At 25.6% G+C, this 16,149-nt stretch overlaps 3 protein-coding genes across 3 annotated transcripts in view; all 3 read left to right on the top strand.

Annotated features, from left to right (window-relative positions):
• The window catches only part of LOC105362702 (uncharacterized), a 9,837-nt gene extending 7,401 nt beyond the window's left edge, over nucleotides 1–2,436 (top strand). The window contains exons 3-4 of the mRNA XM_011500188.1: nucleotides 9–141; nucleotides 2,155–2,436. Of these exons, the coding sequence (XP_011498490.1) occupies nucleotides 9–141; nucleotides 2,155–2,345 (324 nt within the window). The 3' untranslated portion in view covers nucleotides 2,346–2,436. The remainder of the gene's footprint in view (nucleotides 1–8; nucleotides 142–2,154) is intronic.
• Nucleotides 2,437–7,427: 4,991 nt separating this feature from the next.
• On the top strand, nucleotides 7,428–9,168 carry LOC105362507 (uncharacterized). The gene is made up of 6 exons (XM_011499968.1): nucleotides 7,428–7,624; nucleotides 7,759–7,858; nucleotides 7,957–8,136; nucleotides 8,499–8,636; nucleotides 8,736–8,950; nucleotides 9,089–9,168. The coding sequence occupies exons 2-6, from the start codon at nucleotides 7,761–7,763 to the stop codon at nucleotides 9,094–9,096; spliced, it is 639 nt and encodes a 212-aa protein (XP_011498270.1). The 5' UTR covers nucleotides 7,428–7,624; nucleotides 7,759–7,760; the 3' UTR covers nucleotides 9,097–9,168.
• Nucleotides 9,169–10,068: 900 nt separating this feature from the next.
• ENGase (cytosolic endo-beta-N-acetylglucosaminidase) lies at nucleotides 10,069–14,139 on the top strand. Its single transcript, XM_011499967.1, has 7 exons — nucleotides 10,069–10,525; nucleotides 10,673–11,125; nucleotides 11,420–11,591; nucleotides 11,663–11,881; nucleotides 11,981–12,333; nucleotides 12,682–12,867; nucleotides 14,006–14,139. The coding sequence occupies exons 1-7, from the start codon at nucleotides 10,278–10,280 to the stop codon at nucleotides 14,118–14,120; spliced, it is 1,746 nt and encodes a 581-aa protein (XP_011498269.1). The 5' UTR covers nucleotides 10,069–10,277; the 3' UTR covers nucleotides 14,121–14,139.
• The last annotated feature ends 2,010 nt before the right edge of the window (nucleotides 14,140–16,149 follow it).

The raw sequence follows: 16,149 nt of genomic DNA, 5'->3' as shown, positions 1-16,149 counted from the left end.
AATACGAGGAAGAGGAGTCCTTAAAGGGCAAGGACATTTTCAAAGGTTCCCTCATGGCCATCAGCACAAATTCAACAGCCATAACAATACCAATGACGCCTGCGTATTCAACTCGGATGCCAGTTACATGCCTTGTTATGGGTAAGGAAATTTTTATCAACATTTTTATTACAGTCATCTACACTTTATCTTTGGCTCTAATCATTAATACGATATTATAAAAAAAATATTCTATACTACAGTTCTCGGTTATGAAGTGCACTAGATACAGAAGAAAAACAAAGTGGTTTCTGGTTAAAAAATAAAATAAAAAATAAATAAATAAGTAAATAAATACAAAAATAAGTAGAAAAGTGTGCTGCGATGCGATTTAAAAACTTTCTTTAATTATTTTAATGCGTTTCATTCATTCAAACATGAAAATATTGTAAGAGCTCGACAACGTTTTAAAACGCGCCTCGTATTTATAAAAATAATACACTAAAAATTATTTTGAAGAAAAGAAAATTCATATTTAATATTATAAAAACTTACGATTATATTTTTTTATTGAAATTTAATCTTTAAAATAAAAATTTTCATTCTCATAAACAATAAAATAAACTTTTTTTTTTTTTTTTTAATGCACAATTTCATAATAAAGTAAATTAAAACATTAATTCTACTACAATTTAATTGACTAATTTAATGAAGAAAAAAAAAAGTAGTATAAAAAAAGATTCTCAAATTTGATTTCGTACTATAATCTATAATAGAAAATATTTTTATATTATATCGAATACATATATATATATATATATAAATTGTTTTATATATTCATTTATTTTATTTTTGAAAAGTTTTTATTTTCAATTATTTATATTAATTGAATAATGATGAATGATTATAATAATAAAATATTAACTTATGAAAATATATAATTACACATGTAATTTCTAATCATTTTCATTAAAAATAAAATCACTAATACAATATGTATATAACGTATATTGTATAAGTACTGCAATTGTCAAGTAGGCTGGCTTGAATATTATCTATCTCTAATATCTTAAACGTCTTAAGATTTTCTCATTAATAAAATTGATTCATTTTGAGATTACTACAGTTTGTTCTGCAATTTCATTGTCTCCTTTGTTGGCAATCTTATGACTTATATTAGTATTCGTCTATGCAATGTTAAATCTATCGTATTTTCTATTATCCTAAAAACTCGTCGTATACTTGAAATTGATGTGCAACTTTGTCCTTCGGGACTATCAATTTCCTTCACAAGCTTTTCTATAATCAGTGTCTCTTGTAGTACATGATTCTAATGTTAACTGTCAGTCATTTTAGCCGAGTTCTAATTCTACTTTCTATTTCTCAAAAATTCAAAAAATTACGAACCAACAAATTTAAATTGAGACAAAAAAAAAAAAGAAAAGAAAAAAGAAAATAGAAAAAAAAATGAAGAAGAAAAAAAAGAAAAAAAAAGAAAAAAACACATGAAAGTCAATATTGAAATTTCACTGCAAAGATTAAAAACCGACATTACCTAAGAAAATAGTTTCAAACGCGTAATTATGCAATATGAGGGAATAAATTACTCTCAAAATGTTTTCATAGCTGGTAAATCTATACTATATGTTTCCAATTTTTATATTTTATGACTAATAAATGTGTTGATTGTAATTTATTGGGAAAGTAGTTGTGTAGTATCTATGTAATATAATAGTTACATGCAGGAATTACGTTAAATCAAAGAACAATTATGAGTGTTGTAATATCCTATAATTGAAATGTTTTAACAGAAACACATTAATATAAATTTGAATTAATTACAAAATAATAATAAAGCAAAAAGATGTAGATTTAACATGATAATAGTAATGATTGTTTTGAATAATTAATTTGACGAATATAACACTAAATAATGTATAGTAATGAATGATTTTCAATAATTAAGAAAATAATCGAGTAGAAAAGTATTTCTATTGTTTCTTTCTCGTGTTTCTTTGTATACCAAAAATTTTTCATTTACCGACAAAAGCAATATTAATCTCATGCCGATAATAGTATTGCAATAATAAACGAATAATTTTCATGGGAAAACGTAGCCTCTATCCTAATAACATTAAAATATTCAGTTATTATATCGAGCTAACGCCTTTCCAGGACGGACTTATCATCAAGGTGAAGTACTTCCGCACTCAACGGGAAACTGCGTCGAGTGTAGTTGCGGTGATGAAGGGCGTATCGAGTGCTCGCCAAGGGATTGCGTGGGTCTAAGGCTTCAAAATACCGGTGACGACGACTTTGAACTTTTCGACGTCGACCATGACCGGGGCAACGAGGGGAGCTTTTGAAGGAGCACTGAAATTTTAATAGATAACGACACTGGACGAAATCATATTGAACTTGGTCGGATCGTTTCATCCGCGTAGTAATTTTTCTTTTATATATATATAGATATATAGACATTGAACTACGCTAACGACTATTACTTTGTATTAATAAAAAAAGGTTATAAAACTTTGGTATTCTTGAGGGAAATTGAAGCAAGGGAAACTGTTTTAAAAGATGCTAAACAATCGTGATCATAATTAAGCGTAACGATGCATCGTAATCAACATAAATTAGACAAATAAATACCATAGGATACTTTTCAAAATCAAAAATTGTACGAAGATAATTTAATTATCATCTTACCTTATAAGGTCTTTAACTTTACATAAGATCTTGATTATTACTTAAAATAATATGCATACCAAATTGCAAAGATATTAGCAAATAAAAAATAATAAAAAAAAATAAATAAATAAATAAATAAATAAATAAATAAATAATAAAAAATTACCACGTAGAATTCTTATGCTAAAATTTTACATCGAGTACGGTAGTACTTGCACAGTACTTTTTAATAGTAAGACATTAAAAATACAAACTATCGAATAGTTGATTATATAAAATAAAAATTAATATCGATTCGTTATTATTTGACTTTGAGGACTGTTCGATGAAATATATAAACATCGTCATCGTATAGCTTCACATTATTTATAAATTTTTCACTTTTAATATTTATTAGAAATTTTTCTAGCGTACGAACGTTAATACAGAGTATTTTAAAATACGTACAATGTATTAGAATTTGAAAATTATATTTCGACATTATAAAAAAAGTGATACATCTAACTAGTATGTAATTTTAGGTTCTAATGAATTTAGAAAAACAAAAGTATTAAAATAATAAAAACTCGGGCTAATTATCGCACTGTTGGCCATATTCTTAAATAAATTTTTTTATTAAAATACTGAAATTTGGTAATTAAATATATTTTGTTTTAAGCAAAATTATCAAATAGAAATTAATTCAATTTAACATTTATTATATTTCATAATTAAGAGTAGATGCTTATGATTTTTAATATTAGAATATGAGCGAACATATGAAAATCATATACTGCATTAAATAATAATAGTTTTTAATTAATCTATAAGAAATAATAAACGAATAGCTGAATATACACCTATTTCTCTCAAATATTGACAAATTCACAATATTATATTGCTACTTCGATGTATTTACAATTTCAAAAAAAAAAAAAAAAAAATTAACAATTAAACCGTAATTATATTTATTCGAGAACTTGATATAAATTACATTAATCAATGCTTTCAAAATACATATCACTTCCCGTAAGGTTTTGAAGTAAAAAATTTTTTATATACCCCATTCGAAAATTTTAATCGTATTAAAATGATAATTATATACTTAAGTATTTATAAGTAATTTCATAAATAAATACACATTATTATCATATTATATGTAAGGTGTTATATACTTTAAGCAATCAACTTGCTCTTATATATTATATAACGATTAAAAAAATGATTAAATTATTTCATTATTATATCGGTATAATAATGTGCACAATTATTTCATTAAATTATATTTATGTATAATCATATAATTTATAAGTTTCCAATATCTAAATAATGAAATTACGCAAGTTCATATCACGGGCTAATGAAGAAAATATGTGGAAAATAATCATAAAATTATGGCGAGAGTATTTCCAATTTTTAAACAAAATAAATGTGATATTAATCATTATTTTTCTTACATCAAAACATAATGCAAAATATTCAAAATAATACCTCATTAATTAAAAGTGTTCTAAGACATTGATTTAATAATTTAAACAAAAAATTGTTAAATAATAAGTTTCATTACAATCCGTTTAAATATTAAAATCAACTTCAAAGTAAACTCAATATTAAGTAATATAAACAAAATAATAACTTTTATGGAACTAAATTTGTATCTTTTAATTAAATTAAAACTATAACATTTATGCGGATAATTATAAAGTAGAGATAATAAAAATAATCTTTTAAGCACTTTATATATATAACACAAAATTTATTTTGATTTCGAAATACTTCGGCATTAGTTAAAACCAAAATAATTATAATAGATATTTATTATCATTATTAATATTAATATTATTATTATGTAATAAAATATAGTAAATGGACTTAAGATAGTAAATGCGATAATATAACGTATTCATGAAATGATCTCGAATATATAATAGCGCGAATACATTCAAAATTTAATCAATGTAATAACTCTCAAATTATATACACGTTCATGTCGTAATTTTACTTCCGCGCCATACCAATAAAGTTATTGTAAACTCAGCTGAAAATAAACCAAATAAAAAATATCCTTACGCGCTATGTTAAAATTATTAAACTGATATCTTTAATTTTATTATTAATATTATATTAAGAAAAATATATATATATATATATATATATATCGCTTAAATATGACGATCGATCAGTATTATAAAATGCGTACATAATATAAGTAAATGATGAGGACGAGAGAGAAATTGTTTGTACTATAAATAATACCCACACAAATTAGACTAGACTCCATTGTGATATATAGAAGAAACGAGGGAATGTTTCTATGTATGAAGTTGCAGTTCCGTAAATGGTTTGAAGTTTTTGAGCTTCGTAAGGTTAATGCTAACCATAAATATAATAGAAGATGACGTGAGGATTGAAATTTTATGAATGTACTAATAGCATTATAAGTATGAATAATCTATTGAAATAAAACAAGCAGCTATGTAACGAGAATAATTTTCTTTTTTAAATCGATATAGCCAAAACTAAGCTTATCTAAAATCAAACATCGTAATTATTAAATATTTTATATTGCTTATATATATGTTTATTATAATTAAATTTATATTCGACGAAATTATTATAGAATTATTAGAATAATTGATATAAATGCCATTGAATTAAAATGCTAGAATTAACGTTATTATTATTATTAAATGTAAGTTTACATGATATCTATTAAAATATTATTTCAATGAAGTTGAATATAAAATTATAAAATAATAAACGATATTATGGAATAAAAACGCTTGCAAGTTTTTTGATGCTGTAAAACAAGTCACCTTATGGGACCATCTTGATAATCCAAAACTGATTCATACAAGTACATCACACACGCACACGCGCGCACACACACACACACACACGGACACGCACACGCACGCACGCACGCACGCACATGCACGCGCACACGCACACACACACATTATTTAATTGACATTGAATTTATCTTACAATAACCCATAGGCCGGCAAATGATTTGTTAGTTTTAAAAATTATTATTATACACGATATTTCTTTTAATAATAAATACATAATAATAAAAACCTTTAAAATCTCGATGAGTTGTTGTTTTATTGAATCCATGCTCTCAAATTATCTAAATTTATCCTTAAGTTCTATTGTTTATTATAAATATATATTAGTATTAAGAAAAATTAGTATACCCATGGGCATTAATTTAACGAATTTATTCTAATAACTAAAAAATTTCATTTACTTCTTACCAAGCACGCATAATTCAGTGCAAATGAAACACTGCAATGCCTATTATAAATACGATCTTATATATATATATATATATATATATAAATTGAATAAAAATACAATAAAAATAAAATACCTATGCAAGATTAAATATAATGTTATAATAATTATTTCTTCCCAATTATTTTTCCCATTTTCCCTCAATTTTTTCAATATTTTTTTCAAAATTTCATTTATTGACTTTAAATAATATTGATTTAATTCTAAATCTTAGAAGATGTTGCATTGTGAAATTAAGTTTTAAAACAATTCAGTTTCGAACCAATATTAAACTATATATATATATATATATATATATATATATATATAGACAAATATTTAACATTAAGTATAAATGTAAAAATATATATAGATATATGTATATATATATTTTTTCCCAATTCTAAATATTCATATACAACAATTTCTTAATTTGTATAAGATATTTATTCAATTTGAGTAATATTCCATACAATCAATTTCATTATACAATATTGTATTGTTTCCTTCTTTTATCATTTTACCGAACAATAATAGTAAGAAAAATTGTTTTGTTTAGGAATAGCATGAGAAAAAGCTTGATATAATAAAACAAAAACGACTTCAGTATATAAAATATATGCAAGTAATAATAAACGCGTTTCTAATAATTATTGAGTGATTGTGATTATTTATGAATTATTATGAATAATTATGAAAAATATATTATAGCAATTATTTGTATAAATATAATTAAATATTACTAAAACATTTATTAAGTAAGATAATTATTTATAAAATGCGATAAAGTATGTTTATAAATAAATACTTTAACTAATTTTTTTTAGTATAGTATAGTATAGTATAGTATAATATATATATATATATATATATATATATATATATATATATATATATATATATATACTAAACTAAAGAAAAAAATATATATAATATATATATATTCAAATAAAATTTAAATAAACAATAAAAAATGAATAATTTAAAAATGATAAAAGTAGTGACTTTGTTATAATAAAAATTCCAAGCAATTATATTTTTAAACTAAAAAACTGTAATTCGTTAACGAGTTTTATTTTCAGTCGACCCAAGTCCACGTTGTTTCGCTTGCAAATTTCATTATACATTTAATCATTTATTCTCTTCACGATCTATTTAATAAATAAAAATTAATTTATTAATGAATAATTGAAGAAATATACGGCACTTAAGCTCCTCTAATCTTTTTAAAGAATTATTAAAAATCGTACCCCAAAACCCGTAGAAATTATGGTTTACCAAGTAATTTGAAAGGGCGCTGTGGTATTGACCAATTATCTTCATAATTTCTTTCTCGAGATCCGCAGGCTACATTTCCAAGCAAACGTAGAAGTATATTGGAAGTAGACATGACACTTCATCTCTTTCAAAGTCTAGTCTATAACTCTTAGGAATATATATTTAAAATAAAATAATTTATTAACAATATAAAATAATAATAATAATTCTCGTGTATTAGACGCCTGTATTACCTATAAATCGTGCTTAATGTAGAAAATAATAATGGCATCTGTTATATATTCACTGAGAAACTATAAGTTGAAAAATAAGGAGAGAACTGTGTGTGTATGTTTATTATGAATTATTTATAATATTGGGCAATTTATATACTTGAAAAAATATATTCGCACAATCGATAATTGCAGCATTAGAAATGGTTTGTACAGACGAAATATTAAGTATTATCTTTGATTGATATGTTTATTCATATTCATATGCATATCCGAATTTTATTTCAATCCAAACTTTCATATTAAAACATTAACATATACATTTTACAATCATATATAGAAATGATGTTAACTACAACACAAGAAAATAATAGAAAAAGAAAGAATAAAGTGACCGATGATACTGATGTTGCGAATAAGGTTTCGCCTGCAAAAATTATGTACGGACGATTTACGTCTAATGTATTTTGTAATAAAAAATATCATCATACAAAATATCATTTGATATATTAATTGTATATAAATTGTAATATTTCAGAGTGATACCTCATAATAATATAAATATCAAACCTCTTACGTCCAGAAATATAAAAGATATTCAACAGAAACTTAATTTAACATCTGAAAGACAAAGTAAATTATGGACGAAAGCTGATAATGGAAACATTGACGATACCTCTACTAAAAATTCTTCGATTCCAGCTATTCCTAAAATATTGTAAATTTCAATAAAATTTCTCTATTTAAATTACTAATAGATGCAATCTACAAGTTATAATAAGAAATTTGTCCTCAAACGTAAATTAATGTGAAATAATCAAAAAATATTTCAAACATTTATGCAAATGAATTGTTTGTATGTTAATTAAATTCTACTTAACTTATTTTTTACAATTACATGATTTAAATTAAGATATTAGTTAAATTATTGTATAAATATTTATTTGTTAAATATTACAAACAATTGAAAGCTGAGTTGGGTATAATAATTTCTTACCTCTAACTTGTTTGATATTCAAGTCTTAAAAATTAAGATACAGTTAGTTAAAAAAATAATTATAACATTTTTGATAAATATAGATTATTATCACAAAAATTACACGTTAAACCGCAACCATTGTTAAATTTGGTGAAGCTAAATAATAATTCTATAACTTCGTGCAATCAAGTAGCTGGTAATTCAGATAATCCAAGTCTACCCACCACTAATAATTCGCAGTAAGTAGTTATATATTTATTCGTTTATTAAATACTGGTAATATAATGAATAAATATTTGCATGATTCGATATTAGTTGTAAAAATTTTACTCCAACAGGGCCTGTAATTGCATTGAACTTACAAAAGAACGTGAGAAAAATGAACAATTAATAAAGAAATTATTAAAGGAGCAGCAAACGATAGATGAATTACGCAGCGAAATAGAAAAGTTACATAATAATTATGCTAATCTTTTAAAGGAGAACGAGAGTTTAAAACAGGATCAATTGGAAAAAGCAGAAAATATCTCACAATACTTTTACGATACTATACGTAAGATATTTATATTCCTATCCGCTTATATAGTAGTATTTTGCAAATTCTAATACATTTAGTAAAACTGATAACATTTCGTCATATTAGCCTAAACGAATAAAAATACACTTAATACAGTGCAAATATTCATTACAGCCTTTTAAAAAGTTATAAACAACCAGTAAGACAATTATCTGAACATACATGGCTATATGCATGTAATTTAATAAAACTAGGTAAATACTTTTAAATATTTATTAATTTTTAACATTACTTATTTTATTTTAAGTAAATAAAATCTTATAATGAATAATACGTTGTGAGATACTTAACATATTTAGAATTCAAATTACTCGATAAATCAAAAATGTTTGATAAATATCATCTCGATAAATATCAAAATGTTTAATCTGACATGAATTTATATTTATATAAATAATTTATATAAATACAGATATATTTATATGTATATATTTCTTTATTGTTTGGTTTTGTTTTTTGAAATAATTAATCAATATTATAAAGTGAGAAACTAATAAGCTTATGCACTTTAATGTGATAGCTACGTATGATCTGATAACATGAGTTACAGAATTTTAATTTATAAAAAAATTTTTCAAATATAATTCAAATGTAATTTGAATATTTATAGTCTGTTCATTGATGTGGCAGATTAGTATTTTTTTTCGATTTTTATCGTTAAAATCGTTTGAATGTAAAAAAGTTGTTATTATAAAAAAATTCGGATTAATAATTTAGGGAGTTTTATTTAATAAAAGAATTATAATATAATATACTTATTAGATTTTATTTATTAAGTCTTAATAATCGTTTCTCTTTATTAATTTACTTCTAACCTATTAATACGAATTCTTATTTTACATAAATAATATATTATTCAGTATACGAATGAAAATGAATGAGTAAATGTTATAAATTTTCTAGCAACAACGTTTTGATTAGAATAATTATTATCTATTATTGCATTATTATTGTTGCCAACTTAACAAGGTAATGAAAAAGTCCTTCGATTATAAGGTATCATTGACCCTAATTACGATATCAATATATCTTTTATCATTTCACTAATACTCAAACATCGTTCTCATTACTTATAGATAATTTAAAATGTAATATCAGAAACCACGCTGAATATCCGCTGTCGGTTGATATGTAAACATAAAGGCTTCGATTGCACTTGAAAGTGAGATATTATAGTTCCGTTAGACGATAAGAAAGTTTCCAGATATGCGTTGACTAACCGTTGCCCTTGATCTACTAGAAGCGGAAAACCATTGTAAGCATCTTCTATTTAGTAACTTGGATATGCATATACTGCTGTCAGATGCAATTGGAAACTATGGAAGTAAATGAACGAGTAGTTAGTCCGTTGAAAAATTTGAAGGAACTTTATAACAAAATAGATTCTCTTGTATATTGGCCAGGAATTTTTGATTTATGTAAATCGACGGATTATGTTTATCAAGGTAATGACATCGATGCCTATATCGATAATCCAAAAAGACTGCAAAGGAATAATGTGCCGAAAACAATTGTATGCCATGACTTAAAGGGTGGTTACCTCGAAGATAAGTAAGTATAAATGAAAAATTCATCGATAACTAGCTTAATTTAAAGTCGTACATTATCGGTTAAAGTTTATGTCAATTTAAAATAAACATTTTGAAAATGATTTTATCTAATAATTAAATTAATAAGAATTTGATATAATGATTTTAGATATATAGATGGATCGAATGAATATAATTCTTATCACTTCTATCATTGGAATATTGTTGATACATTTATATACTTTAGCCATTATTTTGTAACTATACCACCGTTTGGCTGGATTAATGCAGCGCATAGGCACGGTGTTAAAATCTTAGGTACTTTAATTACAGAGAGTGCGCAAGGAAAAGAAATTTGGGATGAAATTTTTAAAAGCAGAAACAGTGTGGTCAAATTTGCAGATGCTTTAATAAAAATTGCTCAGTTTTATAAATTTGAAGGCTGGCTGCTGAATATTGAGAATGAAATCAACGAGAACAATATTACCCAACTTGTATTTTTTGTCCAATATTTGACGGAGAATATTCATAAAAAAATAGATAACTCTGAAATCATCTGGTATGACAGTGTAATAAATACAGGAAGATTAAGTTGGCAAAATGAGCTTAATGAAAAGAACGAGTAAGATTTTTCAATACAAAAATGATGCTTAATTATGTAATTAAGTAGAACTTTCAGTATGAACGTCAACTTAACGTTTACAAAATTGATGTACAATTCTATCAATATTACATATATTGTACGATAATGAATAATATTACCCAATTTTATAAATGCGTATATCACAAATTATCATAAGCAGAAATAAAATTTGAAAATGCATTATTAAACTTAAACATTGACTGAAAATTAAAATTAAACTTCACATTAAAATGTAATATGATTATTAAAGTTATATTTTATCTCTACTTTCAGATGTTTTTTCAATAGTTGCGATGGAATATTCTTGAATTATACATGGACCGATTCAGGTCTAATAGAAAGTGTTATTAGAGCAAATAAACAAAATAGAATTAAGGATATTTATGTTGGCCTAGATGTTTGGGGAAGAGGTTGTCCAGGTGGAGGAGGTTTTAACTCTGCCCATGTACGATAATTATGTAGTATTATTTTATATCAATTAATTTCAGCAACATTGTATAATTAATGCAATTACAGGCTTTACAAAGAATACGAGAGCAGGGTCTTTCCGTTGCCATATTTGCTCCAGCCTGGACATACGAATATTTTGGACCAAAAACATTTCCAAGAGTTGAAAACGTATTTTGGGCTCAACTCATGCAATATCTGTACATTCATGTGTGTACGTACGATAATGAACGTTTTATAACTACTTTTTGTCGAGGAGCTGGGAAGAAATATTATGAATATGGCAAGGTAAGCTTACTAAAAGCAAGAAAAATCACACATTCATTATCAGATATATTTAGTATAGAAAAACATCCTTATTTAAATGAATGTACTATTTTAATATAGCAAATAACATATAAAGATCCAACTACGAATAATGTAATAGAGAGAAATAGTTCATTCTACAATATGGCAATGCAAAAGCATCAAGTTATATTAACTTGTCCGCATTTAAAATTTATTTCTATGAATATATTACCACCCGCACGAAGGAACGATCAATCAAAAAAGCTAGAAACACAAAAGTGTACTTATGAAACTTTGCATGAAAAAATCAAGGTCTTGGATAATGAAATTATATTTGAAGACAAGGCTGATTCATTCGCTGGAATAAATTGTACACAATTCACTTATGATATTTCATACGAAGGTGGAGGCTGTATAAAATTACTAAGTAAAAATATAAGATCTTACCACAGGTATGCTTCGCTTATTCCGATCTGTCTTTAAGTATGCAATAATTATAAATAGAAAAACACATCATGAAACTAATCGATGCATTTAGAAAGTAAATTAATATCCAATGTTGGTAAAATAGTTTAAAAAGTAATTCAAATTTTTTGCATTCAATTTGCTGACTACTTGCCTGTACTAAAAAAAATAATTGTAACATATATATATATATATATATATATATATATATATATATAACATAGTGGCAACGATACAAACGTACACTTTACAAAAATAGTTAATAAAGAATAAGTGACATCGAATAATATGATAAATTGTAAATTCTATAATAAGTAGGCATTGCATTTTTTCAGGTTGTTCTTTGTACATGTGAAATTTTCAAAAGATATTCAAGCGCGTATTATTTATCGTTATTATGATGAAGAATCATCCGAATCTAATGTTCAAAATAGCCCAGTATTATTATTACGTAATAATGTAGGAGTTAAATCATTTGTACCTACGGAAACAGTTCAATATGGATTAGAATGGAAAATGAGGTATGAATTTCAATGAATAAGTATAATAAGTGAATTTTAAAGCCATACTAATGCTTTCAACATTATTTCGTCAATATAAAATTGAATGGAATGTAGTATGGACAATACTTGATTGACTATTATTACCTTTACATATCTTCTTTCTTGACATATTACACATAAAATACTTTATTTTATTAATATCGTTTAAAACAATAATAGTAATTAGAATTTTGTTGTACATATAGGTAATTCTATAATTGAATATCCTATTTCAATAATTGAATAATCGTCTTTTAATTTTATTTAATTTATACTAAAGTGTACATATAAATTAAGAGAAAATACAATGAATTATTAATTGCAGTGCAATTAGTTGCAAAGTATAACGGTAATTGTCTTTTTCAAAATATATTCTTCCAGAACTCAGAATTTCAGAATTATACTCGTAATTATTCGTAATTAATTAATTATTAATATTAATATTATTATGACCATTATTAAATATTGATCTCGTTAAACGCGATAAAATTCTTCTTCTTATTGAGTCAATAAAACGTAAATGTTACTTATTTTCTATATTATATATTTCTATATTAATGGATTAAGAAGAGAATGATAATTTAACAAGAGTTGGTCAATCTCGCTGAAAATGTAATAATTAAAACAAATATTATACATAGAATTATATTACATTGTATTACATTACATTACATTACATTACATTACATTACATTATATAAGTTCTATAATCAATTATGAAAATACATTTACAGTTTCACTAATAAAAAAAGTTCGTATTTCGAAAGGATTATGTGCTTTTTATTTTAGTCTTCTTTATTTAAGGAATAAATGTTTCAGAATTTCACAATATCTCAGGGTAATCAATTGCCGTGATCCATATCCTACGTAAAATTATTAAGATTCCTTACTAAATCACATTATAAATAAATTTAATAATTAAACAAAGTAAATAAAGTAAATAAAGTAGAGGAAGAAATATATCCAGCACACCGACACACGCATACAACAAACGCGCACTATTAAAAATATCATTCGACAATAAACTATAACATTACGTGCTAAATCTTTGTAGCAAATTTCAACAAAATTAATTTCTTTGCTTTTTAATTATTATTTTAATCTTTTGTTTTTACAGTATTTTTCAGACGAACGTTAAGTTTACCCATGAGATTGGCGTGGCATTGACACGCATAGGAAGCTGCTACATAGGAAAAATCGTTCTCGAGCCAACCACCTCTCGTCTTACCTAATTTATAAGTTGTCCCACATAATAATGAACTTGCCATCATTCGCGCCTATTATCCATCCAATACATATCATTGAAGCTGCTTCTACTGTTTCCATATCATTTAATTGGAACATAATTATACGATCTTTACATTATTTACACATTATTTTATACATTCGTTAAATTTTAGACGATTAAAAAATTTAAATTATATATATGAACAAAAAAAAACAAAAAACGAAAAACAAAAACAAATCACCGGTCAATTTCAAAATTATACGCTAAATTGTATTGAAATCAGATTGTGATATCGATGGGCCGTTAGTCTTAATGCACTGAATTGTGAATGTGAATGCGAAGGCGAAGGCGAAGGCGAAGGCGAAGGCGAAGGCGAGAGGTGCCTGCAATGTTTGGTAATAATTGTCAATGTTAGAAGCAGAAATTTTACTCTCCTCTCCTTCAAATACGACGATTGAAGTAAAGTAAACAGCATAAATTGCAAACACGTACTGTGCTCTATCTTACTACACTCACAATATCACAACTCACTATATATGACAATAATAATTAAAAGACAGACTTGAAATCCTTATTGTCCGAAGAAAGGCCAATGATACAGACAGCTCGATCAATCATGAATACAAAGTATTCGTAATAATTGTATTTTTCATTTATGAAGTATGGCGTCGTAGGCTGCGATTATCAACTTAGGACATCCCATCAAACGAATGATAATGAATTTCAATTAACCTTTTTACAAATCCAAGTATTGCGGTGGCTCCAAGTATTCTGCTTTTTGATGCCATTTAATAGTTTAATACTCGTAGAGAGAAACTGCCACAAGGTGTGTATGGAAGTCATATTTTTCAATTACATTGCCACGGAACGAGGAATAATGCTATATATATATATATAATAATGCTATATATATATATATATATATATATATATATATATATATATACACACATGTATATACATAATTGACGTACATTCGAGGCATAAACGTCATAGGATTACAAATTAGCCAACTTTTATTCTCTACATTTCATGAAAAGAGTTTCATAGATAATCTCCAGCTCCGATATTATTTATATTTCAAACAATTCGGCGTACGTTTGGACTTGAAGAACAATAATTACTTCATTGTCTAATATTAGCTAGATCGACAAATTTTTCACAGCTCTTCTCCATTATCAAATATAATACAGGTTGTATTAACGAGAAGGATGCTAAATTTTCATATTCAATATAGAAAGCCAACATCTATCTGTGTAGACATAAATTTCTTGCTAAATTAACATATATATGAATTTAGCATTCATTTTGCCACTAATTAAGTCACTAATTCTTTTACTCAGAAGTGATAACGCGCAAACGTTTATATTTTGCGATCGATGGTTAATCAATATACATAAGCATTCTATTATTAGGCCTTGTATAATAAATATCACGTTATCTCTCTCGCATGATGCATGATGCCATCTCCAACGGTCCTTTCGGTCTCTTTCATTTAATAGGCCTTTTTCTATCTCACTCTTATCTTTCTGTCCAACCCATTGCTTCTAGCTATAAACAATTATATATCTACCATGCCCTCAATAGAATAATAATAAACAAAATTACTAAGTCTTTGTGTAGCAATTACATATCGCATAACATCCAATAAGAAGAGTTATAAATAATTATGCAATAATTACTTTAACAAACCTTCCATTGCCTCCCCTCCCCTCCCCACCGCCACCACCACCACCACCGCCACCACCCACCCCTCTCACTCACACTCTCTCATTCACACTCTCACTCACTCACTCTCTCTCTCTCTCTCACTCTCTCTCTCTCTCTCTCTCTCTCTCTCTCTCTCTCTCTCTCTCTCTCTTCATAACTATGCAAGTAAGAAAAAAAGTCATGATATTAAAAGAGAATAAGAATTTCAAAATGCTTTCTTAATTTCAATACTTCAATCAATTCGATAATGATAAATGACCAACTCAACACTTCTGATTACGGACGTCTGCGGATGATAAGTTTAATTTAATTTTGAGTAGTTG

Source organism: Ceratosolen solmsi, unplaced genomic scaffold (genome assembly GCF_000503995.2).
Source record: "Ceratosolen solmsi marchali unplaced genomic scaffold, CerSol_1.0 scaffold41, whole genome shotgun sequence".
In the NCBI taxonomy this organism is placed as follows: Eukaryota; Metazoa; Arthropoda; class Insecta; order Hymenoptera; family Agaonidae; genus Ceratosolen; species Ceratosolen solmsi.
The sequence above is the reverse complement of the archived record's forward strand: the minus strand, read 5'-3'. Positions and strand labels throughout refer to the sequence as shown.